This window comes from Vidua macroura, chromosome 14 (assembly GCF_024509145.1).
Source record: "Vidua macroura isolate BioBank_ID:100142 chromosome 14, ASM2450914v1, whole genome shotgun sequence".
Lineage (NCBI taxonomy): Eukaryota > Metazoa > Chordata > Aves > Passeriformes > Viduidae > Vidua > Vidua macroura.
Genome location: NC_071584.1, coordinates 17012508 through 17039792, shown reverse-complemented (window position 1 = coordinate 17039792; position 27285 = coordinate 17012508). Strand labels below are relative to the sequence as shown.

The following is a 27285-nucleotide window of genomic DNA, read 5'->3' as shown; positions in this document are numbered from 1 at the left end:
AAACACTTTGCTACCTTAGCTGACTGCAGAGAGTTAGATTTAAATACCAGGGAGAGAATTAATTCCATTGTTACGCTGTATCACACCTAAAACTTGGTGGTCTGATCATCCAGTTCAAGACTAAATTGCGACAGATGAGAAAAAACTCTCTTCAACTTTTTTTTTTTTTTTCCAAGAGCAAATACGGCAGAAGTAGCAACAGCATAACCAAAGAAAATATTTCTCATTTGGAAAAGTTTAAAGAGCAAGCTGTATGTGATAGCAGTGTGTCATCTGTTTAATACCACAGCTTTCTGTCATTACAGCGCTGAAGGGATTCCCTCCCCTGCTCTATTTTCCTCTTGACTTCCACTCATGCCAAGATGATGACTAAGTGGATGCACTGGGATGTCTTTTCCAGCTCTCAACCAGCTGGGCAGGGCCTGGGTTCCCCTCAGAACAGGTTTCATTCTGCACACTCAGCAACACATTACAAGGGTGATGAACTAGATCCTCCTGGTTGCTTATTCTCGTGGAAACAAGCAGGGAAAAAAAACTCCCCCAATAATTTGTTATTGCATAAAACCTCTGGAAACCTGTCACTTTGCTTTTTAAGAGGAGTTAAGCAGCAAAGCACACAGTTTGGTCACTGAATCTCTAAAACCAGAGGGTATTTTAGATCCCAGCAAGTGCAATCAGCTGGAGAGATCCTCTGCAGTCACTGGGAAACAGAGAGGACTGAGCAGGAAATGTGTGTGAGGAAATCCACCTCACAAAGAGCAAGTGCTTTGCTTTACCTTGGAGTTTATTGCTTACATGCCAATGACAACCTCAATTAGTGTCAATATAAAATTTAAAATACAGCAAAACGCAGATAAAACGTATCCATAAAGACAATCAGAAGAGGAAAGGAAATTTTTCAGCACAGTAGAAGCGCTGATGCAAGTTAGTGGTTTACCTGAGACTGAGTGGGGCACAACAAAGGGGAAAAGCTAAAACTATTATGAAAGTGACAGCAAATCAATGCCTTTGTTGAAGACAGAGACATTGGGTTGTTCTAGATTTAAGCGTGTCAAAATCCAAGATTTTCATTTTTAAATCAAACAACTGTAATCAGCCATCAGATGGGAAAATGTGCTCACAAATAATCCTTGAAAATGTCCCCACATCCCGATGCCCTGATGCCACCAAAGCCCTCTGTGGCAGGATATGTGGAGAGGACTGAAGGAAGCTGTGGCTTCTTTTGGGCTTCCAGAGTCAGCAGCCAAAGTGATGGGGAAGGGAGGAGATTGTTCAGAGGAGAAAAGAGCCAGGAAGTGGGTACCCCCCAAATTTAAACTGCATCAATTGTAATTCAGTGGCCATGTTTGAAAAGAAACAATTGTAATTTGTGTGAATCAAAAAACCAGAAACTTCCACAAAAATCGAAACATTTAATCTGCAACCTTAGAAGAAACTTAGATTAATGTAAAAATACAATACACAGACATTAAACAAAAAAAATCATAATCTTATATTTCTATAGTTATAAGAAAGAATATACCTTAAGTAAGTGAAAAACTGTACCAATAAAATAGTAAAGAGTTTATAATGTAAGTGTAGTTGTATAGAATAAACTAAAAGTTTAAAAGTTATAATAGAAAAATGTATACATGTAAAGCAAAAGTCTGTTAGACAAAAATATCCACAATCAAAAATAAATAAAAGTAATAAGTTTAAAAACAAAGTAAGTCCTATAACAACTCTGTATTAAGTTAAAAAATTATATTTTACCTTATAACAAAAAAAAATTGTAACTTAAACTGTAACAACTACTTACCCCTCTAAAATCTCACAAGCTCTAAAATTAATATTTATCTAAACAATAAATCCCTCTTAACTCAAGTCCCACCCGTTCATTTTTAACAACCACGGTATTTATGGCAATGATTAAGCAGGTGAGGAGCCTTGTGGATGGCACTGCCAAAATCCAGATCTCCTCTAATTCCTGTAGGCACCTCATCTCCACGGTGTAACTGAGAGCATCCCAGAGCTGCCAGACTAAATCATGATCACAGCTGCCAGGCCAGACTCCAGCTCTCCCAGCCACACTTTCTGCTCCCCCTGTGTTAAATATGTGCTGCTCTTGGGAGCCACACCACGGAAATGATGCTCCTGAGCCTGGAAAATTCTGTCTCCTGGCAGGAGATTCAGGTGATTTCTTTCTTGCACTGTAAATCCCAGATATAATTTCTGGTTTAAAAAGAAAGTCAGAAAAATAAAAGAGAAAACCTCTAAAAGGGACAAGAGGGTGCCATTAGCATAGGCAGGATTATTTTTCATCCCAAGAGCAGGGAAAAATAAACAAGAAAAGATTGTTCATTCCCTGGTTTTGTTTCATGATGCTTCAAGTTGTTCCATCATCAATGACTCAGTCAGTGGAAATGGATATACAGGTTTAGAGAATGAATCCTGACTACCAAAACGACTCCAGATGTTGCCTGTCTAGAACCACACAGCCACATAATTTGTCAAATTATCCTGAAATCTGGACGTGGAATCTGCTTAATGAGAATAGAAAGCTGCCTAAAGTCACTAATGCTCCATTTCAGAAATAGGGACCTGGACAGGAACACTGCAGAAAGTGCCAAAGTAACAGCACACCTTGAACACAGAGAGAGATGACTGGAAAAATCTGTTAAATATTTCAGTTATTTCATATAAAAGCACAGATCAAACAGGAAGAACTTCTGTAACTCCACTGACAGCATTATTACCTGCACACCCTCAAAAGAGCTACACAGATTATCTGATTTGTTCAGCGACTGATCCCGTGTTTCAGGCTGGAGCTCAGCAGCTCCTGACGCCCCATTCCGTGACAGGAGCTGCAGAGAAGGATTTCAGCAGGCAGAAATTAAACACAAGTGCGAGATCAGAGGCAGACAAGCTCATTATGGAAGAATATCATCAGCAAAACTCCAGGATGAAGCTGTGCTTGCAGTGACACTCCTTAGTGAGGCGTGCAGCTGCTTTGGGGGAGGGATAACTCTGCTGGCTGCTGCAGAGCACAGCTCTTAAATTCACCTATTTCCCCTCAAAATCAGCTATTTGCCCTCGAATTCAGCTATTTCCCCTCGAATCCAGCTATTTCCCCTCAAATCCAGCTATTTCCCCTCAAATTCACCCATTTCCCCTCGAATTCACCTATTTCCCCTCAAATCCAGCTATTTCCCCTCAAATTCACCTATTTCCCCTCAAATTCACCTATTTCCCCTCAAATCCAGCTATTTCCCCTTAAATTCAGCTATTTCCCCTCAAATTCAGCTATTTCCCCTTAAATTCAGCTATTTCCCCTTGAATCCAGCTATTTCCACTCAAATCCAGATATTTCCCCTCAAATCCAGCTATTTCCCCTCGAATTCTCCCATTCCCAGGCTCTCTGTCCTAGCTCCCCTCTCCTGTTGGGGCTGAGCTGCTGTGCTGGTGCCTGGGGTTGTTGGAGGTGGTGAGGGAACAGATCTCCCCCAGGGCTTTCACACTTGAGGAGGTTTTCTGAAGTGCAGAAAACAGGTGGCTGCTGTCAGAAACGGTAGAATTCAGGTGACAAGAGAAAATGCCTTTTTTTTTTTTCTGAGCACTGAAGAAGACTCTTGCTTTTCCTAGTGCAAAGAAGGCACAATGAAAGAGAGAAGTTGTTGAATACTCCCTATAGTCAAAATCGGAATTTTGGCAACTGAGATTTGCCTCCAAAAAGATATTTCCTCTTTTGAATGTCATAAACCCAAAATGCAGAAATAGCTAACACACATTCATTCACCAATGAACCATCCTGCCCTGTGCCCGTGTCACAATTCCAGCTAAAAACTCTGCCTGTTTTTTGAATTCTGGTTTGAAGTTCCATTTTAAAATAATTGAGCAAATTCTGTATCCATCTGACAATATAAGATCTGAGATTTTTACATAACCAAAGAATTGGATAATGAAAAAAAAAACATCTTCAGCTGTGGCTTCAGGTGTTCTCATACCTTACTGCAGGTAAGCAATAACATCACAGGGAGGATTTTATGCTAATAAAGCAATCTGGGAGAATTTTAGCTACTGAGATAAAATGGACCAAACTATTGTAGCCAACATCAAGATAAAAAGTAATGAATATAATGGGGAAAAATATCCAAGTGCTAATCAGTTTTTTATAAACACCAGCACCCGAAGATCAAAAGCCAAGCACAAAATACCTACAGTATGTGAAGAGTTTATTTCTTGTGTGGAAACCCTCCCCCAGCATTTTTTCTTACAGGTAGAGCTATAATGAAATTGTTTTGCTGTAATGTGACAGACAGAGATAGAAATAATGTATGCACATTGAAATTTAATAGGCACAGGATGTAATTTTAGCTAAACAGTTTATATTGCATAAGTAATGACTTTAACTTACCTTAAAAAACAGATTTCTTTCTAATTATAATAATTTTTCTTCATGTTGTCATTCGTGTGAGTAGTCAGTGTAATATATATAAATATATATACATATGTATAAATACACAAACACATGGGTGCATACACAGCTTTTCCTGTAGGTGATACTTTGAGACTGTTACAATTTTCACTGAATATAAAAGAGAAATAAAAGGGCAGAGCAGGAGATCTGACTGAGGAGGTGAAAGGAAACAACGCTGACTGAAATTCAAGCAGCTCACATGGAATTTGCCACATTCAAGGCATTTAAAACACCACAACCTAAATATTGAGCTGCAGTCCCACTTCTACATTTCATGCAAAAAACTTTAAGAATGCTCTAAATGGATGGGGATTTAAAAGCTCCATCTCCAGGGACTTCTTCCCCAGTTCAGCCATTCCAGGATCACCCATAAATTGATTTATTGTGGGAGTGCAGCACCTCAGCAGCTCCGTGGGGATGCTCTGCTCCCCTCCCTGATCCCTTCCAGGCTGCTCCTGGTCCCCAGGGCCTGGAGGTGCCACAGCCACCCCTGTCCCACCTGGGGCTCAATCACAGCTCTGAGAGCACTCAGGAGAAATCCCCAGAGGAGCTCTGGGCTCTGGGATTCTCCCCTGGGAAAGCTCAGAGTGCCAGATGGGCTCCTGCAGCTCCCTGCTGTGTCAGGGCTCTGCTGCTCCAGCTTTGCCATGAGAATCAGAGGTTTGGGATAGCGTGGGGCCAGTCAGCTCCTAATAAAGGCAGGCAAACACAGCCTGTTTGATTATAAAGGCAAAAGTCACAGCTAATCATACACTCTGATTTTAGCATAAATACTTCTGACACATACATAGAATGAAAACTGTCAAAATACATTTTTTTCCTTTTAAATGTCCTTTCTGGAGGGATGTTTTTAAAGGTTAAGAGCCTTTGAAACAGTGGAAACTTGATTCTGGAAAACTTGGCTCTGTAAACACTTTGATTTCACTAAAACTTTGTGGTGATGTTTTTATGATACCACTTCAAACTGAAGGTATTGAAAGAATAAAGTCCAAGTGGATGAGGCAGTGCATTCCCACCAGGTGTGTCTGGTTTTCCTCTTGAAAAAGAATTTACAGGCTGGTCATCCTTTGAATAACAATTTGAAAAAGGCCAAATAAATTTTTCACCAGTGCACAGGTCAGGTCTAAAGACTGGAACCTAAAACTTAACATTTCCTGAATGGTTGTTGGTTTTAATATTATTATTATTATTTTATTATTTTTTTTATTATTATTATTCCTGATGCAAGTTATGACAGCACTTGATATAAAGTTAAAATAAATCAAAGCAACTATAAGTTTTGTTAAGGAGAACGTGTTAGATGTAGTTCACACAGTTTGTACAATGACATATTCAATAATTTATGTATTTTATATGTATATATAAAATCCTAGCGCTGTTGTTTTGAAAACTATAAATGTATTAGGAAAATAATTTCCATTCATGGCTGGGGAATGCAGCTCCAATAAAATATGGCCCAAATTTGGTTCAGCTTTTTCTTTAAAAGCTTTTCTCCTTCTAAATCAGTAAATTAGCATAATAACATACCATAAATATATAATAAACCAAATCCTTCTGCCTCTCTTTACCAACATTTGCCCATCATTCCAGTTAAACTGCAGTATCATGGCACAGTTTATGTGCACAGAACGTGACATTCCATCAAAATAGAAGTATGGAGTTCATTAATAACTATGCTAATACTATGCAAATATGCAACATCATAATACAAATTAGAGTCTATTATTTGAAACACCTCGATGCTTTTTTATGTGCAGCTTTCCTCCCCCTTGCTCCCCCTTCCATTATAATTATCCCACCTTGCTGGAGCAAATTGTGTCACAATTCTTTGTCTCCTGAGTCTATAATTTGGAACGTGTCACAGAGCTTCTAAGCACTCCATACACCTTCCTATTACCTTGTAAATAGATAAATTAAGTAGATCTAGAAATAAGATTAAATATTTTAACCTATTTTAAAAATTAAGATCTGCATTATATTTTTTTGTCTTCAGAAGCAGCTTTAGCATTTGCATTGTGATTGATATATCTCTATATCTATATATTTATATATCTAGGTATATAGATATGTCATCAAGCATAATTAAGGTGTCCTGGAAAGTTCTTTATTTTTAACAAAAGTGATTTTTATTTCAGATAAGACTTAGAACTTGATAGTCTTCCCTTAAAAATTGGACCCGAAAAGATTGTAAGGCCAGCCATTGAAACAGGTATTTTTCTGAATAAGGTTTTGAAATAAATTGTTAGCTTTATGTTTAAGACTTCAGAGTCAATGATTGGGCTCCTGGTGAGAGCAAAGCAGCAGATGAGGTCAGAGATGGAGATGCAGATTTATTGTTCGAGGATCTCAGGTTATGGAAGGCTTGTCCCACTCTAGGCCAGCCTAAAGCTGCACAGTGCACCAGTTCCTGCCCTGGACTGATTAGGATGAGCAGGAATTAACAGGGTCCCTGATCTCCTGACTAAACATTTTATAAGGAGCTTTCACCTGGCACCTCTTCTGCAGATCTCTGAGCAAACTGCACAAAGCCTCCTTGGTCTGCTTAATCCTAATGAAGCACCGTGATTTCAACTGAGGAATAAACAAATACTCCCCTAATTGGGTGAGCTTGAATAAACTGGAACATCTCCCTGGTTTGGGTGTGGAGGGCTGCACAGGGATCTGTGGGGGGAGGGAGAGAGAGAGGAGCCTAAACCACAACAATGTGAGAGGAAAGCAAACTCCTTACACACAGAATGTGTGTAAAAAAATGTCCCACAGAATCAAACCAATCTAATCCACTGAGCAGCCTGACAGAGATATTTGTGTGATGGGTGTGCCTATTCTGAAAATGCAATTTAAAGTTCTCTCTCACTGTCCCACATGAGATCCAGCACATCGTGACACATCACCAACATCATTTTTGGATAGGGTCTGTAAAAATGTGGGATCTGCTCTTCAGTTCTGCCGACTCCTGACTGCCATAATGGTATGAAGAATAAAGAAAGCGCATTTATTTTTAAAGTTCGTGCCACTCTGAGTCTCCTGACCATGCTCAAGGAATGCCTTAATTATATTTTTTCCCATGTATATTTTGGCTGTTTTCCTTTTTCCCCTCCCCACTGAAGAAATTTTAATTAACGCCTGAAACCTCCTTATATTTTTCATAGTTTTAGATGACTCATTCAGCAAGTCCCTTAATTTCATTCTGCTTGTAAATAACCTAAACACCTAAACATCAACCGAGCTGTTTGGCTATTTAGTGCCCATTCTCACCAAAGCTTTAAGAAAGGAAAATTTTAAGAGAAGAGAGGTCATATCTCATTTCAGTTGTAAAGTGTAATAAATGATTATTTACATATCTGAACCACCAAGTGTTATTTCTGCAGAGGTGATGAACCATCAGCTTCAAAAACAGGAGAATTGACCCAAACCAGTGATTTAATTTCTCTGGGAGAAGGCTTTTCCTGCTTTTCCTGTACACCTCAGCAGCATCCCTTTGAGCTGCTCCTGACTTCTCTCCCACTCTGCTTCTAATTCACATTTTCTGCTCAGCTCTGACTTCACCAGGAGCTCAGATCTAAAATCCCTGGAAGCAAATCTGCATTAAAAAAAAAAAAAATTCTTCGTTTCTAAACGCATTTAATGCTTTCTCATACTTCTCTTTGAGCAAAACCTTAACATCCCATTGGCACAAAATAACAAAACCTTCTCATGACCAGAACAACCTTCTCAGAGCCCTGCTGACAAAGTGGTGGGTGCACTGCAGCATCCACTCAGCCCTTGGCCTGTGCCAAGCTGACATCTGGGCACATTTAACATCTCCAATGGCAACTCCCAAAAAAAAAACCACCAGTGGGGAAATAAAGCTGTGGCAGCATTTCCTTTCTGATGGGCACAAAAGGGAGGCCCAGGAGGATGGAGAGGGTTCGGGTGTTTTGTGGCCTCTTTCCACATCCCAAGGATTTTTGTTCCCAATATTTTGTTTCAGTGTTAAGGATGGACTGATCTGCATACGGCTTCCATTACAAAACATATGCAAGCCAGACAGCCAGGGTGGCTTGACCTTTTCCATATGTGTAGGAAAACAAGCTCTGAGCAATCTGCTGACTGGGGAGACTGTGATAAACAAACAAGAGCAAAGGATGGCAGGAGATATTTCCTCCAAAACCGTACTGGACCATGATCTGCTAACTTTTAAAGATGATTAGCAATTCCTGCCTGCATGAGTCATTAGCAACCTGCTGCTGTTGCTCCCTGGTGTGCACTGGGCTGCTGTTGATATGTTCTGTCTCAGAAATACCTAAATGACCCCCAAATTCTTCTCTGCATTCCCAGTTACCAATCCACTGGCAAGGATAAAGCATCTCAAGTGTTTGCTGTACAGTTCAGTGCTCTTTATTCACCTTTCTCTGCAATATCTAAGGGAGCTGTACATGTGCAATGCACTGTTTAATAACCACAAACCTTTATTATTCATCACTAAAATCTTGTGATCAATTAAACTTTGCTATTTATTTCATAACAGCTTTGTGTAAGAACCAACCATCCAATCCTAGAAAGCCTCATGTCCTCCTCATGTTTTTTAAGTATCTCTTAAAATGAATTATAAGGCAAAAATGTAAGATTACAGAGAAAAGGAGATTCAGTACATAACACAAAATTAGAATTTGAATCAATGGTGAATTATAAAAAGTTCAGGGGATAAATTATAAGTTGGTCCTGGAAATCTAACATTAACACTGACCATTTCATTTGGGTCAGACATTTAACTTAGATCCCTGCAGAAGTGGTAGCTCCACATAAAAACCACACCAGTTCTGTGGAATTGTTCCACATATTCATAACAATTCAGAGCAGCATACAAAAATTAAATTAGTAACAAGGTTCGTTTGAATGGGCATTAATGAGAGTATGAAAAAAGTTCATTTCTCTATTTGGATTGTGAATTTGCTGAAGGCTGCTCAAGCAACTCAGTCAACAACAGTGACATGAATATGCATGTGCATGCTCAGATATTTGCATGCAGATGAATTTATCCCTGACAATAACTGATCACAGATAATTACTCAGGAATTCAGGCAGCTCATAGACACTGATAATGTAGCACAGTGGCATGAAAAATATCTTACCAGGAATTTATGAAAGAAAACGCTCCTCGCAAATTAGAAAAGCAATTGTTTGGTGGGGAAAAATGACCTTTTTTTGAACTTTTACTGAGCTACTCCCTGTATTTCCTTGGCACAGAGATTCTCCATGGTATATTGCTTGCTACCATCCATTGCATGGGACAGATTTCCAATCAGATTGATTGGAAAAGGGAAAAAGGGAACTGTTGCTTTCTGCAAGGGAAAGAAGCTTTTGCAAATGAAACACACAGTGAATAAAGGCAACATAGTCCTTTCCAGGGGAAAGAAAGAGAAAGCCTTAGAAAAAAAAAAATTAAAAGCTAATTTTAAGTGTTCATAATATCACTTATACCTAAATACCTGAAATACCATTTAAGAAATTGTGCAATTCTTTTTCATTAAAAGACTAAGAATTACCAGTGCATGTGGATCGTTAGAAAGAACAATTTCTTTGATGGTTAAGACTTTCAGCACCTGAAGAAACCCAGGAAATATTTGTATATCACGGAGTTCTCGGGTTATCTTAAAGAAATTTAAATTTCGTTAGTGTAATAACAATTTTTCCATTTAAAGGGGAGAAGCTTATCTCTTCCTGCACTAGTGTGTATTATTCTTCCTTTTTGTTCTAAAAATAGACTCCTCTATCCTCTATAATCTAATATTCCCCTCCCATTTAACATAATTACCTAGGACTGAATCAATACTCCATTAGCTGGATGCAGTCAATGGGCTGTCCCTCTGTGCCTGCAGCATTCCAAGGGTTCAGGCACAGCTCTTCATCCATGCTGCTTTAGCATCCTCTGGAAGGAGTAACAAACATTTTGGGGAGCAGTGGTGATGCCTCTGGTTTGAGCTTTTATGTTTTTCACATTCTGTGCTGCTTTAGTGTGTGGGTCTGAGCTTCATATTATGGGATGGCGAGCTCTCTGCACAGGGCAGGGAGACAAAACAATTCCTGCTCCAGCTGGGGACCAAGGACAAATGATCCAAACCTCAGGCCCAAGAGCACAAACAACGTGGGCTGGAGAGAGAAAAACAAGCAGGATGGGACTGCATGGGCTAAAGCTGGAATGGGACAATGAACTGCAAGGTGCAAATGGAGCAGAGCTGATCCCAGTGAGAGCCCCCGGGAGCGCTCGTGCATTTTGGGACCATTTTGGTTCCTCTTGGCTGCAGCCCTGGCTGGGCTCTGGTGCTGCCCAAGGTGCATCCATGGAGGAGATCCTTTAATAAATCCCTGATTTATTCTTTAACTCCATCTAGCCCCTGTTCTAGGGCAGCCTTCACAAGGCAGCAGTTCCACTGAAAAGGATTCATTTTCCATGGTCTGCATCCTCTTCCTTCCCACATCCCTTTCTCCGTGTGGCTCCCAGGACACCTGCCCAGCTCTGGGGTCAGGGACAGCCCCTCTGACTGTCCCTGGCCCAAGGCCAGTGCCTCTCCCCAGGGATGAGGAGAATTTTCTCCCAGAATGTCACTCTGGGACCTTCTCAGCACTGGCAGGAATCCTTGTGGACTCACAGCTCCATTGAGTTGGGCTGGGATTAGACAAAACTCTCCAAACTTAGAGGTGCTGTGGGGATGGACTGGGCAGCACAACCACAGCAAACCTCACCTGCCTTGAGAATTACTCCCATTGGGGTGGTTCTCCCACCCAAATAAATATGAGAATTCACACAGCTTTGGTAAAGACCTTTCATAAAGCTGCCAAGTCAAGATTATCAACCTCAGCTGGCTAATGGATTTAAATTATGTATTCAAATGTTTCATGCAGGAGTGTACAATTAAGTGTTGCTATGATGCAACAGACCCAAACCCTCTGCTAGCTTCTGACAGAAAGCACAAAGCCCTCAGTGCTTCAAGCCATGATTTTAGATAATCAATTTTTTCCTTTCATATGCCCCACTTGAAGTCTTATTTCCGTGTTTGCAACAAAAGATCAGAGTGGAAGTGTTACCACTGGGCACCCTGGAATTTAGAATTTAAAATTACTCAGCTCAACTCCTCCACAAAAGATTGGTGTTTTAGAGGCATTTTTATGAAACCAAAGCAAACTTTGCAACATTTGTATTTTTATGCTTCACTCGGAAAATTTTTTGTCAGATTTGCATGTATTTGATTAAAAGAAATGTAGAAATCCAGCCACACATTTTATCATGAGTAAGAGATGACACAGGATGAAAATATTACAAGCATCCTTCTTTTTAATTCCTTTAGTGTAGAAAGAAAGTGATGGAAAAGAAAATGTGAATGGTCTGCTGCACAATTTGTTCATGTGTCACTGCAAGGCTGTTCCATACACTTCACATTGAGATCCTAGAAAAGCAATAATTCATATAAATTAATTGGATATGTCAACTCTAATTGTTCCACAAGGACTGGGTGAGCATCCTTGGGAGACCACAGGGGATCCCCGCATTGCTGCAGACAAATCAAGTATCCAAATCTTAGCTAGTCTGAGATTGGGGACACAGAAAAGCTTACACAGAGCAATTTAGGTTAAAATTAAGGTTAAAACATTAAAGCTGGCATTCCTGCTTTCTGCTCTCCACAGGTATTGGCAGACTGGATTATTGTGCAGGAAAGGATGCCTGTGAAACCCAGAGAAATCAAAGCAGAAGAAGCAATAAACAGTCCCTTAACACTGCACCATGCCATGCTGGGGCAGCTGGTGTCAACAGAAACACCATGAACTGGAACAGGGTGTTGCTATAAAGGTTTTTCTTTTATCCCTGTGCAGAGAAAATGTCCATTTCTTTATCCCCAGCAGTGACTGGGATCACTACCATCAGCCTTGGAGAAACCAGACCCCCCAGAAGGGCTGAAATTACAAACACAATCCCTGACTTCCAGCTCCAAACCTTAAGAGAAATCCAAATTATGTCAGAAATGAGTGTTCCATTAATGTGCCCTAAACCAGGGATAGAAGAACATACAGAAATTATAATATAATACTATTATATTATCCCAGCACTAGTTGAAGTGAATTTCAGCCCTAATGCCTGACCCTACAGTGTTGCACACTCATGGTTTTTAACCCCAGCTCATTACCTAACTACTCATTTGCATAAATTTCTGCTCCTGCATTGGCCTAATAAGTAGCAATGCAATTTAATTGCAATTATTTTGGGGGGCTGTTCACTGCCAGTGAGTGACAGGAACTCACAGTATGAAAAGGAATGAAAGGTTCAGGATCAGAATACCACTGAGCTTACCAGACACAAAACCAACGTGAAATACAGTAATGGATTATTATAAATGGACTCTTTTATACATTTCTAAATGGAAATAAGTACATTTATTTCTCAGAAGCATGCAGGAGCTCCTGTAGGAGCCCATTCACCAGCCAAGCCTGCTGTGGATTAGGATCCTCATTCTCACTGCTACTTAAACAGATGCATTTTCAGAGGAAAATTACAAGCTTTGGAACAGGTTTAACACTTTGAATAGAACATGTTTCCCCCCATTTTGTGAAAAAGAATTATTATGTGACAAGAGGAAACCTCTCAACTATGTCAAAAGACAGAAAAAACAGAAGTTTCTTTCCTCTTGTTTGCCTGTTAACACTGTCTTGCTCCAGAGGCAAATGATGTGCAGCAATTCAAGGAATTAGCAGCAGTCAACACAGCAAATTTGTATTTTTCCTGTTTTTTTTTTTTTTTTTTTTAACATAAACAAAACCGTAGGAAGAATATAGAAATAGCTTGAAGTAATTTATCTGAAGCTTGACAACCCAATAGCATTGTTTGTGGGCAGGAGTTAGATGTGGTCTCCTGGATTCCATCTGCCCTGCATTCCCCTTTGGACTGTGTGCAGGAGCTGAAATTTGAATAAAATGCAGCCAACTTCCTTTCTCATATTTCCACTTTATGTACCTCATATTATGGCAAGGGATGTTCTCCCTGGAACACCTGAATAGAACCATTTCCAATCTGTGTCTGGCTACAGGATAAACACACACCCCATAACCAGAGGGATCTGGGCCTTCATCAGAGCTTGTGTGGCCATGGCTGCTCTGCAGGAATGATGAAGTCAGAGAGGATAAAGTTCTCTAGAGAGTCCAAGCCTAAGTTTCTAATGTATTTAACACAAAAAAAACCAAATCCAAAAGTCAATTTTGTCCTAAATTCCTTTTGTTACAACCCTGTGCTTGGGTACCTCTGAGAATTTTGCTTGCTGCACTTTTATACCAGCACTGCTGGTGCTGCTGCAGTACCCAAAATATTCCTGCTGTGTGGTACTGTGGAACCACTGGTGTGGAATCAGTGGTCATTGAAGAGAACACTGAGAAGACATCAAGAAAAATTCCCCTCTACTTTGTTCTTTGCTTAGGTCAACTCCCAGAGCTGCCTTTAGGGTGGTGATTTTAGAAAGGATTTCATTTTGGTGGCTACTCGACACAAATAATGTGTAATTACATCCAGATTTCCCCAGCACACCTTAGCAAAACCATGACATTTTTACCTCTCCCCAGTAAGACAGAGTCAAGCACACACCTGTAAAATCCCAGGACTTTAGGCTGCTCTGAATTGTTTGTACAAACTTAATTATCTTCCTTCAATGTCCTCATCCTAAGAGAAATCTGAAAACGCCAAAATTGTCAACAGACTTTTAAAAGAAAAAAAAAAAACAAACCCAAACCCAGACAATCCTTAAAATCAGTTATTTGTCCAAGTTTCATGATTTGAAAGGCTAAGAAAGAATGAAGCTGCTAATTAGACTGATCAAAAGATGATACACATGTTCTAATATGTGCAATAATTAACCCACTCAATTCAATAGTATTAATTCAATGTTTTGGCACAGCATAATAAATAGCACTGGACTGCCAAAAGCTGAACTTCTTTTCCAGTTGAAATTAATAAAACTCTCTGGATGCATACATGTTTGTGGAGACAAAAATAATGTATGTGCCAGGTTCCTCATTCCACTGAGGAGATGGAATCTCTTCATCTCCCACCAGGAGGGATGGCATTCCAGTCCAAAGAAAGGAGATTTATTTCCACCTACTCAAGCATCAATATATATATAAAATGAAGATTTTAGTCTAGAATAATAACCTTTGAATAACCCCTGAAACATGGGTGGAAAAGAAATATTTGATGCATAGAATGACAAAAGTGAAACTTGTTCACAAATCAGGTAAAGTAAGAAAAAATATTTCCTAAAGTACTTGCAAAACTGACAAATCAAAAAGTGCATTAGCAGAATGAAAAATTAAAAGGATCTCAAGAGAGATCATTGTAGGTGTGGCCATTAAAATGGTATTAATTTAGGAAAAACTTGATAATTTTAATTCAGAAGAACAATGCTATCAATACAGAGGCAGCCATGGAAGTCTTCACCATGGTGTGCTTCAAAATAAATCACTGCAAACTGCTTTCCACCTGACCAACAGATTCCTACTGCTGTTGTAATTTTCTTAGGGAAATGCCGAATAAAGAAATATGTTAGAAAAGTGATAGGGGAAAAAAATTTGTTTGGTAGCTGTGTCCCATACATTATTAAAAAAAAACCAAAAAACCCAACTAAATATAAAAATAAATTAAATTCCTGCAGTTGTTGAAAGCATGTTGACCATGGTGACTTTATTGTGCCTTTCTGGTGGAAAACCCACCCTGCCTGGATTGTGGCTTTGCAGAAACTGCAGACAAAGTTTCTAATCTTTATTTCTCCTTGAAATTTCTCCTCAGCACAAGGCCTTATTTCACAAGTTGAATGCCTGTGAATTAACAGTACTTTTAATTACTTGAGATACAATCTCTATCAGAGCATTCTTTTCATTTCCCATTCATTTTTCATCCTTTCGTTATCAGTCTTTCTTCCCTGTTTATATTTTAATTCGTGCAGGCTTTAACAATATACTGACTCCAATACTGTCTTAATTCAATTAAAATTTACTTGCAGATTTGAACAGCAATCCATGTTGACCTCAAAAATATTCCTTTTTCTGCTTCCAGTATACTTTACTCTCTATCAAAAAGTTCTTTTCCCCAGACCCTGCTACTTCTGCAGATTCAGCCTCTCTGCAACAAGTCCTCCAATAGATATCCCAATTAATATTTCAACTTCAATAAAGTTACAGTCCAAATCCAAGTGGCCCACAATTTTTAGTCCCTAAATGTTATTTAGGTCACTTCAAATAAATAATTGCAGAGCAGTTTCTGACCACCCTAACAAGAAAGGACTTTGATGCTCCAGATTGGATTTTTTCCCCACAGCCATCATTCCCAATTTTCTTCATAATTAAAGCACAACTCAAAAATGACTTTCCAGAATGGTCAAAGAACTGAAGCTGAAAGTAAAGCTCACCTGTGACTCTGCATTTCATAGCACACGAATTCACCCCTCAGCAAGCCCCAGACTGTGCCTGGACTTTCTTTCCTACAGAGAAAGTTCCTCTCACCTTTTGCACTCTGATTTTACTCTTTCATAAAGGAGATTATTTTAACATTTGAAATTATTTAAGTTTCAGGTAAAATACATACACTTTTATATCACCATATTGCATGGGAGTATTGAATACTCTTATTTTTCCCTTTTCACATTTCTTATATTTTTTTCTTTCACACTGCAAGTCATCTTCCAGTGTGGACTCTTTTTTAACCAGGATTCTCATATGAATTTCCTACCTGAATTCAGCTTGCTTTCAAAAGAAAAGTGGATATAAAAATCATGTCAAGGGCTGACGCACAACATAACAAACCCTCCCTGCCTTTAATAATTTGCATTTGGAATCTGGCTAATAGGTGGTTTGGGAATGGGAATAAAAACCAGGAGTGTCCTCCTTTAGTTTTAGTTTCTTCTTGAATTAGAACCTTCTTTACAGGTCAGCATTTGGTTCTGGGGGGGTTCTCCAGTTCTTACATCCCTGGAAGAGCAGTCAAGGCACCATTCTTGGTGTAACCCCACCAAAACCCCACCAAAACCCCAGTGCCCATCCCACAAAAGCAGTGGCCCTCAGACCCTCAGGAAAGGCACATTCCAGCGTGCCCCGAGGGCTGGAGCTCAGGCAGTGACATTTCCCCAGGTTTCCTGGAGCAGCAGAGCTGTTCTGCAGGAAAATCCCTGCCCAGTGTGAGCTCCTGACCACCCCTGAGCTTCCCTGGGAGGTTTCTCCAGGAAAGATTTCTCCTGCTCCCAGCCTTGCACAGCCCACCCTGCAGGGGTGGACTGCAGATCCTGCTGAGGCTGCCAGGGAGAAATGGGTCATGAACTCGGGCACTGCCCACTGCCAGCCAGAAATCAATCCAGAAATCCATGCACAGAAAAAAACCAATGTTCATTGACTGGGAACACACCAGGATGAACAGAGGGAGGGACAGAGCAAAGTGCTGATGGTACCTCCCCTCCACAGGTGGCATTTTAAGACCAGATTATTCGAATTGGTGTTTCCCCAGTCTGTTTTTTTTTTTTTTCCATTAAAAATGTTGAATATAAAATTCAAGTATTTGTATTTATGAATGTACAAACAGAGCTTGTGCTCTGCACCCTGTCCATATTTCCAACACACACACAGGGCATTGGAGTACTGATTCCTGACTGCCTGGGGCTCTGTTTTACCTGCCCATAAACTGTATGAAATTTGCTTGTAATGCAGTTCAGGGAATCAGGGGCAAAATTATATGTTCCTTAAGATATTCTGATTTCAATAATTTCCTATATGTTAACTCCTGTTAAGTGGCATAAACAAAATAGAGATACTCAATAGTCACTTTAAAAACTACATTGAAAATAAGACATTTCCTCAGGTTTTTGGACTAGCTGTTCTAAAAATCCATATCAGTGAGCAATTCCAAGTCACAATTTTTCTGGTCACTTGGCAACAGTCAGACATTAGTGCAACAATCTATTAATTTTTCAAGAGTTAGCACAGAATAAGAATACAATAGTGATATTTTAGAAATGTATTTCATCTCATAAAGGCAGCATCAGCTCTCCTCTCATTCAATTATTGCCATTATTTAAAATAATTAAAACGAGATTCTTAATAATGCTTTTTGATTACATGGATCCAAATACTAATAAATGAGTACAGATTTAAAATAGATTTTATACTGAGTCTGGTAAAACTTTTCTGTGATCCTGCAAGAATTGAAGAGGATGATGTACAGAGAGCCAAGGAGAAATGTCAGAGGCAGGAGAACACCCCCAGGAGCAGAGCTGCAGGCAGCAGAAAAGCACACGGAACAGGCAGGGAGAGAAACATTTAGAAGCAGGAAAAAAAAAAAGAAAAAGGCATTTTAGAGTCAGAGTGAGAAAGGAAGAGAAAGGGCAGAAAGGCAGGAGGCAAAATAAATGATACCAGGAGCTGGAAAATCCCCATCCTGCCTGAAAAGGAAAAGTAAGGTCATGAGACAGCCCAGCGAGAGCTGCGCCATTGACCAGCAGCCAGAGGTACATTTTCTGTGCTTAAAAAAGAAAAAAAAAAAAAATCACAATAAAAGAGTCAGCAGGGTCCTCCTCGGGGACACACTTGACCGAAGGAGATGTTTTCCCAGAGGGGGCTGCTGCGCCCGAGGAGTGTCCGGGCACAGCGGGCTCTGCTCGGTGACACAGCGTGACACGGGGCTGTGCTGGCTCCTGGGCTGTGGGACACCAGGTGTCCAGGGAGAAACCCCGAGGCTGGGCTCAGGTGCTCCCAAAAGGCCCTGGCTGTGGGGCTCTGCAGCACACACCTGCCCCTAAAGCAGCGTTTCCCTGCTCTGACAAAGCTGATTCATGTGGAGGGGCAGGTCTAAGGCACACCGAGGGTATTTTGTCATTTGAGGTACAGGAAAGAAGATGAATAATAAGAGGTACTTAAAAATGGGGGCTTTTTTTCCCCAGACCAAGTGCATTTTACCTCAATTTTTTTCTATCCTACTTCTAAGTGCCAGTTTCCCTCTTGGAAACAATTTCTCTTTATTGAATTCCCAGGATAAACCAGTTATTCAAAAGCAGAACTCCTGATAAAGAAGTAAAATACTATGATTGTCACGTGTAATTTACCTATGTAATTTTACTGTTTTGTGTTTTAATATTTTCAATATTCTTTCACCTGTCCACTTACATGAACAGAAGTTATTTTGTCTTTAGGATTAAGTTAATACATCATATTTTATTAGCTGGTAGGAATAAAATAGCAGAGGAAAAAAGAATTTGTTGATATCAAATACTTTGTTAAGAGGTTAAGCAAATTAGTAACCTTGTAATTAATAATATGAACAAATAATGTCCTTCCAAATGCTTGCAGCTTGCTGAAAAACCCAAACCCAACTTTTAGTCAACACACGTGTCTGTAGTTTAGATAAAGTCAATTTTACCACTCCAGTCTCATCTTAAAGCTCATTTTAAACCATCTTCCAGTCTAATTAGCATTACCTTCTGGCTGTGTACTACCATCCCTCTGAACGCTGGCATGGTTAAACCACTCAGGTCTACTTGGTTCAGTGCAGTGTGGCAAATGTCAGTGAAATACGAGGGCATATGGCACATAATTACAGGACCATATGGATGCCAGGAGTGATAGTCAGCAGCATTTGAATGCAGGACCAAGAAAGTCAGAGGAAAAGCAATCAAAGACCATCAGACATAATCATTAAACAGATAAATATCATTTCTGTGCAGCTGAGAGAAGCCAGGACATGTCTGTCCTTTACTGAAGCAAAGGCTGTTTGAGCGTGTGGCCGTAGAGGAATCTCTACATTATTTTTAGTCTGGTTTGTAAATTTGCAAACGCAGCTGCCCAAGGTGAGTGATGCGAGGAATCACTTACCAACGCACAGAGCAGATCAACTGCTTCCAGGATCAGCTCCTGGTGGCCAATGCGAGTCACCCCCAGCTCCTCCAGCTCCTGGTGAGTGATGTGCAGCAGCTGCTCCCCATTGATCTTCTCTCTCTCAAAGTTTTTGATGTATTGTTGGAGGCAATCATCGAGGCCTGGTTAGAAAAGCCAAGAGCACAGATTCAGAGAGAGGAGAAAAACCCAGTGAAACAGTTCTGTAGCTCAGAAATACAGGAATTTCTTGGGAATGCAAGCACGCTTCCTTGTTTGGGGCTGTTATGGAAAGCGTGCAATGCAAATTATAATTTAACTTACATGACCCAGCACATGCTGCTGAAGAGAAAATTTTATATTACTGGTGTTATTTTCAACATTCTTAAACATTTTAATAGTTTTTTTTTTAAAGTAATTCAAAACCTTCATGGAGACAAGGGAAGGACAAAGCAGCACAGAGAGTGACATTATAAAAAACCTTTTCCTCATGATGTCACAAAGATCTAAATATAAGTTTATCTTATGATTAGGAACAAATTCTTCCTGTAACTCTTCCTGGACTCTTCAAGGTCATAGAGTTTGTCTGTCCCTGATCAGGAAGAGTTTCTCAGGCTCAGTACCCACCCACACTAACTCTGCTACACCCACTGCCAAGTCTCACCCCAGATTATCCAGATTTCTGAATCCAAACAACACAAAAATGGTTTTGTTACACCTCCAACTAAGAATACAATTTTACCCCTGCACAAGGAATTGTTCCATTTCCCCCTGAAACTTGATAGGGTGAGAATAACAGATTATTTTTGTTTCTCAGACCAGAGAAGAAACTGATTGATGCTGAAAGACTTTTTTTCTTCCTCCAAATCTGTTTCTGAACCACACAAGCCTTGAATTTCCAGCCAGAACAATGAGTTGAACACAGGGATCTACTGCTGAAAGCTACATGAGGTCTCTCAGAGGTCCCTCAAGACTGTCACATTCAAAAGAAACCTGATGTGCACATGATTTTCTAGAGACCTACAAAAAGCACCTTCAATAATTTCATCTACCAAGGAAAGTAAAATACTGAATCTGAGTTATTTGCCCTGCAGTGATGCAGGTAAATCCAAAATCCATAAAATTACAGAGATCCAGACATCACAGAATTGACCAAGTTGGGCATTTATGACAGAGCTTTGAAATGCAATTTCTGCACACAGCCAAGGAATAGACATCACATCTGCAGAGCATCTGTGAAAAAGAGTTCTGACACCTCGTATGGGTGTGCTGGGTGTCCCCACTTTACACCCCAATTAACACAGCTCAGCTGGGACAAAAGGACTGTGATGACAATGGAATGGAACAATCCAAAGTGTTTGTCCTCACTCGGTAAATACAACATTGCAGTTTCATTTAATTAACTCTTCTTTCAACACGATCCAATTATGTGCTCTGTAAACTGATACTCCTAAGTTATGTTATAGATAAAGCTCATTTACCAAGTCAGGTGCACAGCTTTCTATTCACTTACACCTATGTCCCATGCAAAGCTAGTACAGTGATAAAAATGTCATTTTTTATGGTGTAATTCAGAAGTATGAGGTAGTCTGGGAGATTTTTAAAGCTCAAATCAGCAGTCTGTAACTAATATCTAAACCTTTTCTCTATTCTAGAATGGTTTGCAAATAGGCAACAACTTCTCTGCATCTGTTCATTATTTTTAATGCTCTCATGAATGATTTTACATAAGTGTAGTTCAGTTCAATTGGCTGAGTCGCTGCAAATTCTCCATTTATTATTTAACATTTTCAACTCCAAGCTGTTGCACATTTCTGTTCCCTCTTTCTCAAGGACAATTCTTAAAACCATTTTAGAGCAAAAATTCCAAACCCCACACCTCCCAGATTTGCTTTTAGCGGACATTGGCCTAAAACTCAGGAAAAAAGTCACAAAACTGCTACTAGATATTAAACCATTTTCAACAAAAGCAAATTAATTAAAACATTTAGGATCAGTGGCCCCAACAAGCATTTGCAGCATTAAGAGAGATTTAGGAAAACCCAAGTGAGTGTGCCATGCTGTGAGAAGTGTGCAGTCAGATGCATTAAACTTGCCTTTGTGCCAGGGAGAATGTATGACAGCAGAGCAAAATATCAAATTTGTATTATTTGTGCTGCTCTGTAATAGCTCCCCAGGGCACCTTTACAAGGCATTTACTTACTGGTGCAAACAGTGTGGCAGTTGACAAGAGAATATAGAAATATATCATTAAAGGGCCAGGCTGTCTCACAGAATGACAGCACTTAATAAATACACACCGAAAAAGAGAGGTTTGCCCATTGCTCTCTGCTTTTCTGTCTCTCTGGCAGCCAGGTACTGAAATGTGAAACATTCCAAAGCAGGAATTCAGCATCAGGAAAATCTTTATTGTCAGGGCTCCAGTTGTTTTTACATGAAAATATCCCAGATGAAATTAGAAGGGGTACAGAACGAGCTCACGTTGACTCACCCAAACCAAATGAAATATTTATTTCCTCAAACTTCTCAGGTCTCATTAGTGCTCTTTATGCATCATTTCTGTTTACAGATAAGTATTAAAGCATTAAAGTATTAAAGCAGTTCAGATTCATAACTGAAGAAAGAAGGGGCTTTAGCTCTGCTTAGATGTTGGTAAATAAAATTAACCCACTGGTCCCAAGACACACAACATCAGTGTCAGGCAAGAAACACAGAAATTTGCAGCTCTCTTGCTGCACATTCTTATTTATTTGCCTGCATTTTGTAACTAACCAACATCTCCTTCAGAGTGCAATGAAATGATTGAAGAAAAATTGTTTAAACATGGATGTTTTGCTTTAAAGCCAAGGCTTAACGCCCATGATGAGAAAACTACAGTTGGGAGTTGGAGAATTTTTATTTCTCTGACCCAGATGGGCTCAAGGAGTTAACTCACTTTAACAGAAAATCAATGGAGGTTGAAGACGTTTACTAATCTCTCAGTGTTATTTGAGAGGACAAGAAAAAAGGAGTTATCCATCAGCCCAAGTGCTGACTGAGTCAGCTGGGAAGCAGCTCTGGCTGAACGTTGCATCAAAAGCTGTATAAGCCCTGGTGCTCAGAAAATGGCCTCGTAGAAGGAAATCAGGGAAAACATCCCATAAACCACATCCACCTGAAAACTCTGACATTTTCCTGCTGTATGGTGGGAGGCCATGATCTCAAAGGTCTTTTCCAACCTAAAAAATTCTATGATTCCATAGTCTCTCTTTCCATTTTTAAGTTAAAAAAAAAATCATATTGAATCCATATGGACTAGGAAAACTTTATCTCCACATTCAGAGAGCAGGGGAAAAGGAAGCAACTCTGATATGTTGACTGCAAACTGTTATTTTGCAAATAGATCATCTAAAGTCAAAATCAAGGAAACATGAATAAAAAGGAGGTAGAAAATAGAAAATGGTTAGGGAGAAAGGGCAGGAAAAGAAGAGCCAGTCAGCTGGAAAATGTTTATTTTTAGAAATGCATAATTAAGAAAAAAGGAATAATTGAAAAAGAAAACAAAGCAAAGCGTTAAAAATATCTTTAAATCTGATTTAGACAGTAATTCAGAGTAAACATTACAGAAGAGATGCCACATATTGTGAGCAATAAAGTTCACTGAGATTAAAATGAATCTTCCCATCCGTGTCAACAAATGGCAGGTTTGGTTTCCATTAAAAGCACAAACATTGTTGCCATGTTATGTAAACATCTGTCCCTTCCCATCTACTGTTGGACAGAAATATTGAAAATATTACCATTATTGAAAAAATGACTTTAAAATGAATGAAGGGAAAGCCCAAGTTGTTGCCTTGTATGCAGGAATGGTGCAGCCAGGACAGCTCTCACAGGAGAGCTGCAGGAGCAATAACTCTGTCAGGTGTGATCCATCCCAGAAAGAATTCCAAATTTTTCATAGATCTCTCCATCACTTACTCGCTTCTCCTTTTTCCTACATTTTATCAGATTTTTGCAACTCACTGAAAACTACGCTGGTTTTTTAACCTCTCCTAAAAAATTCCTGCCAAAACGATGAGCTTGTTGCTGCTCCACGCGAATTCCCAGGGGAAAAAGCAGCAGCTGGCTGGAGCAGCAAAGGCTGGCTGTGAAAGGAGGGGTCAGGGGCAGGGCAGGGCAGGTCCTGCCAGCTCTGCCTGGCACAGACACAGCAGCTCCCACAGGGGCACTCCCTGCCACACGGGGGGATGCAAAGCCAGCCCCTCTGGTAGGAAAATGCAGTGCTGCTTTTAGGTTTTAGGGTGAAAAAGAGGGAAATCAGCTCGGTGGGAATGCATTGAGCACTCCTGGCTTCTGCACTGCTGCAAGAGGGGTGAGATCCTCTCTCTGATGGAGGGTCTGGCAAAGTATTCACTGGTTCTCCTGATTAAAGCCACGTCTAGAAATTAAAAGCACACAGCATGACACTGAACTCCCTGTTGCACAAAGGCCTATGAATAAATATAGTATATAATCAGAATATTATATAGAATCAATATCATAAAGAATCTGAGGTAGAAGTGTCTGTGGATCCAAAGGACAAAAGCTTAAATTTGACAGGATGATCTGTTTGCTCAGAAGAATTACACTTTGGCCTGCCAAGACAAATTAATAACCTATTAATGTGCCTTATTTGACTATTAAAAGCTGGAAAACAACACTATCTCTGCTCTTGCAGAATGGTGACTTGTGAAAAACTAGCAGATCAAAGTGAAACAGGGACACATACCAGTTTTCTAACGTTGTGTTATTGTTTCTGGTCTTGCAAGTCTAGAAAATCAGCTCTTCACTCATAGGAAATGTAAAATCTCTCACTACTGTGCTGGAAATTCTCTGATTAACTGGGGAAGGCAGCATGAACTTCTGCTCCTGTCACAACCTTCACTTTATATATACAGATCTGCTTAAATACATCCAGCACTGGCTCAGTCCAAGTGTAATTTTTACAGAAAGAAAAGAAAAAGTTGGGTTTGTTGGTTTGTTTTTTTTTGGTTTTTTTTTGTTTTGTTTTTTTTTAAGAATAAGGGATATTTTCCATATAAAGCAATATTTAGCAGCTAGCTCGAAAGATCTGGAAGGAATTGACTGGCTGGCTGACTGAGAGAGTGGAGAGAATTCATGCCTTTTCCTAAATGCAATTTTATTGAATACACACATCAGTTCAGCCGTGTTCTTGATCACAGCCCTTTTGATTTATCACCCTGGGCTCAGGCACAGTGGAGCCTTTCCAATTCTTACGTAACTTGTAACAAGGAAAATCATCCTTGTTTGTCCATCAGGTGGGTGGCTTTGCCAGTGACGTTCAAAAGCTTTTTAAGAACTATTCAGTCCAAATAAAGAAAAGGCATAATCTTCAGGGCCATGTTCACACTAAGCTGACTTTCAAATACCAGATATTTGCTCTTAAGCTCTTCAGGAGGAAAAATCAAAACTATTTAGAGCGTCAAGAGAAAAGGATCTTCATACTACCACAATTCAGAAAAAGACAGATGGAACGTGTTTGAAAACACTGTAAAACACCAAGCTTGGCATATTTCAGGCCTCAACTTTCCTAAACTTCAGAGTATATTTGAAATTTAAGGATTGCAGTATTTTGCATCTTTAAACCTACAAGTCACTAACCTGACCTAGAGAAATATAGTGGCTAGATTACAGAATTTCACCCAAAAAAAGTACATTTAAAATCACAAGATAAAGCAGAAATTCAACAGCACAGAAAAGGAAAAAAAAAAATCCAATTGTTCTGAAAAAAAAGAATGCCTCAATTCTGGCTTTATCTGACCTTTGAATGCTTGACTGTGCACGTAGAATGTGTTTAAATGCTGCTTCCCGGCTGAGTTTCCTCTGCGTCACTCCGATATTCACAGGGATACAGATGGATGTTTTAGATGCAAATACAGGCAGACTTGTGCTGCTTGAATTTACAGATCCTCATCTGCATGAACAGGAACTGGGGCGGGATGAGCACTCTGAATTAATGCTTCCCAGGCACCAAATGACACCAAAAATGTTGGTTTCCATTCCAGGCTGCAGCATGGGTGGAACTGCACTGGGAATAAACTCTTCCACTGGTGTCAGGCCACTGCTCCAGGCTGGGCAGTCCATGAGGTGCTCCCCTTGCTCCATTCTTCTCTCCTGAGGGTGCCAGGAGCCACAGGAGCACCAGGATCTGCCCTGTCCAAGCCCTCTGCAGACACTCTCAGCTCCAAGATCCAGCTGGGCTCTCGACAGCTGGAGCAGTTCTGCATTTCTGGCCCTTCATTCCTGCTCCTCATCCTCCCCATCCTCATCCTGCAGCTGTCCCTGGCTCAACTGTGCCAGCCACAAGAACTCTCTCTCCCTCTTAGCACAAAATTCTGGGGATTCTTCCCCTAAAAACACCCTGTATATATCTTCAACTTCCTTCTTTCACTGCCAGCACCCATTTCCCCATATCCCATTTTTTCTCCTTCCACGCTGCCTCTCTTCTTTTATTTTCCATGTGTGAAAAATAAGAGCTTTTCAGCTCTGCCTCCTCTGTAACCAGCAGAGAAGCAGATCTGGGAGAGCACGAACTGGAAACTTCCAACCTTGCTCCTCTGCTCTCCCCAGACCAGGTCAGAGCTTCACTCACAGATTCCACTCACAAAGGACAAACTCCTCAGGGAACAGAAAAATCCACACAAGTTCCTAAGTGCCTTTGTTATTCCCCTCCAAAGTGTCCTCCTCCAAATCAGGACAAACATCACTGTCCCCTCACCACAGTGCATGTCTGAGACACAGAGCAGCCTCCCAAATTCTACCCCGTAAGAAAAACCAGTGGGGATGCTACTTCACCCTGTAACTTCATTATTTTATTTTTAGTACGGCTAAAGCAAGGGACTTTCCCATAATCTCAGTGCCTAGAAGTCCCAGATCTTTCCAGCAGCAGTTTTCCAAGACAACTGTGTTATCGAGACAAAAGCTGGGCTCAAATGATCAATATTTTAAGAGTTCACAGCAGCTGAGAAGGTTCTGTAAGGGGAGATGACAAGCAATATTAATAGCAAACGAACAAACTGCTGAACTAATAAAATTTGATTTAATGCTCTGCCATCACCCTTAAACTGACATTCATATATATGAAGTAAATGACTTTATATAGCTCTGCCTTCATTACCTATGAATGAATAATAGGAAGTGAAGCCATTCTAACTTTGTCCTCAACACTTGACAGGTGTCGTGGAGCTGTGGGATTACCACGGAAGTAATAAACAGAATTTTCAGGAAGCTTGCTGGAACTAGACCTGACCACAAAGAGGTTTTTGGAAGAGAAGTGTCATGCAGAGAGAATGGATCACATTTTCAGGCCCAAGTGTGTGCTCCTTGCTGCCACATTTCCCAACAACTTAACCTCGAGATATGTCACTGATGCTGTTACTGACCAACTTCCCATAAAAGTGACAAAACCCAGAAGCATCTTAATTAGCTCTGTGTGCTAATGAAAATCTACATCTTTCCTTAGCCTCATTAATTTTCTCCTTGATGAAGATATAACCACAGCCCCCAGTCATTCCTGAAGCAGCATGGCTGAGGGATGACCTGGAAGTGCTCACGAGCCTCCAAAGCCTCCAGGTTCAGATCTCCTGTGTAATTAATGAAATTATTCTACATTTCAGAGTGACTGTGCCGAGGACATGGGACTCTGAATTTGTTACATTTATTTTAAAAGAGAAATGCTTTGGCCCAGTGCAAGGCAAGTGCTTCTATTTCCTGCCCTGGACTATGCAAACACTGCTTTGTTTTTTTGAGACAGTGTTTGATGGGAGCCTGTCCTGACAGGAGTGTTGGTTCCAGCACAGACATCCTGGAATTCATGTCAAAATTTAACAAAACTTTTAGAACCTAAAAGACTAAAAAGACAATACAACATATTTTTGGACCTGTGAATCCATCTAGAAGAACCTTCATGATTTATTCTCAAACCA

At 40.1% G+C, this 27285-nt stretch overlaps 1 protein-coding gene across 1 annotated transcript in view; it reads right to left on the bottom strand.

The window, feature by feature from the left end:
* The window catches only part of LOC128814387 (connector enhancer of kinase suppressor of ras 2-like), a 169928-nt gene that overhangs the window by 85609 nt on the left and 57034 nt on the right, over nucleotides 1-27285 (bottom strand). The window contains exon 3 of the mRNA XM_053990187.1: nucleotides 19322-19485. Within this exon, the coding sequence (XP_053846162.1) occupies nucleotides 19322-19485 (164 nt within the window). The remainder of the gene's footprint in view (nucleotides 1-19321; nucleotides 19486-27285) is intronic.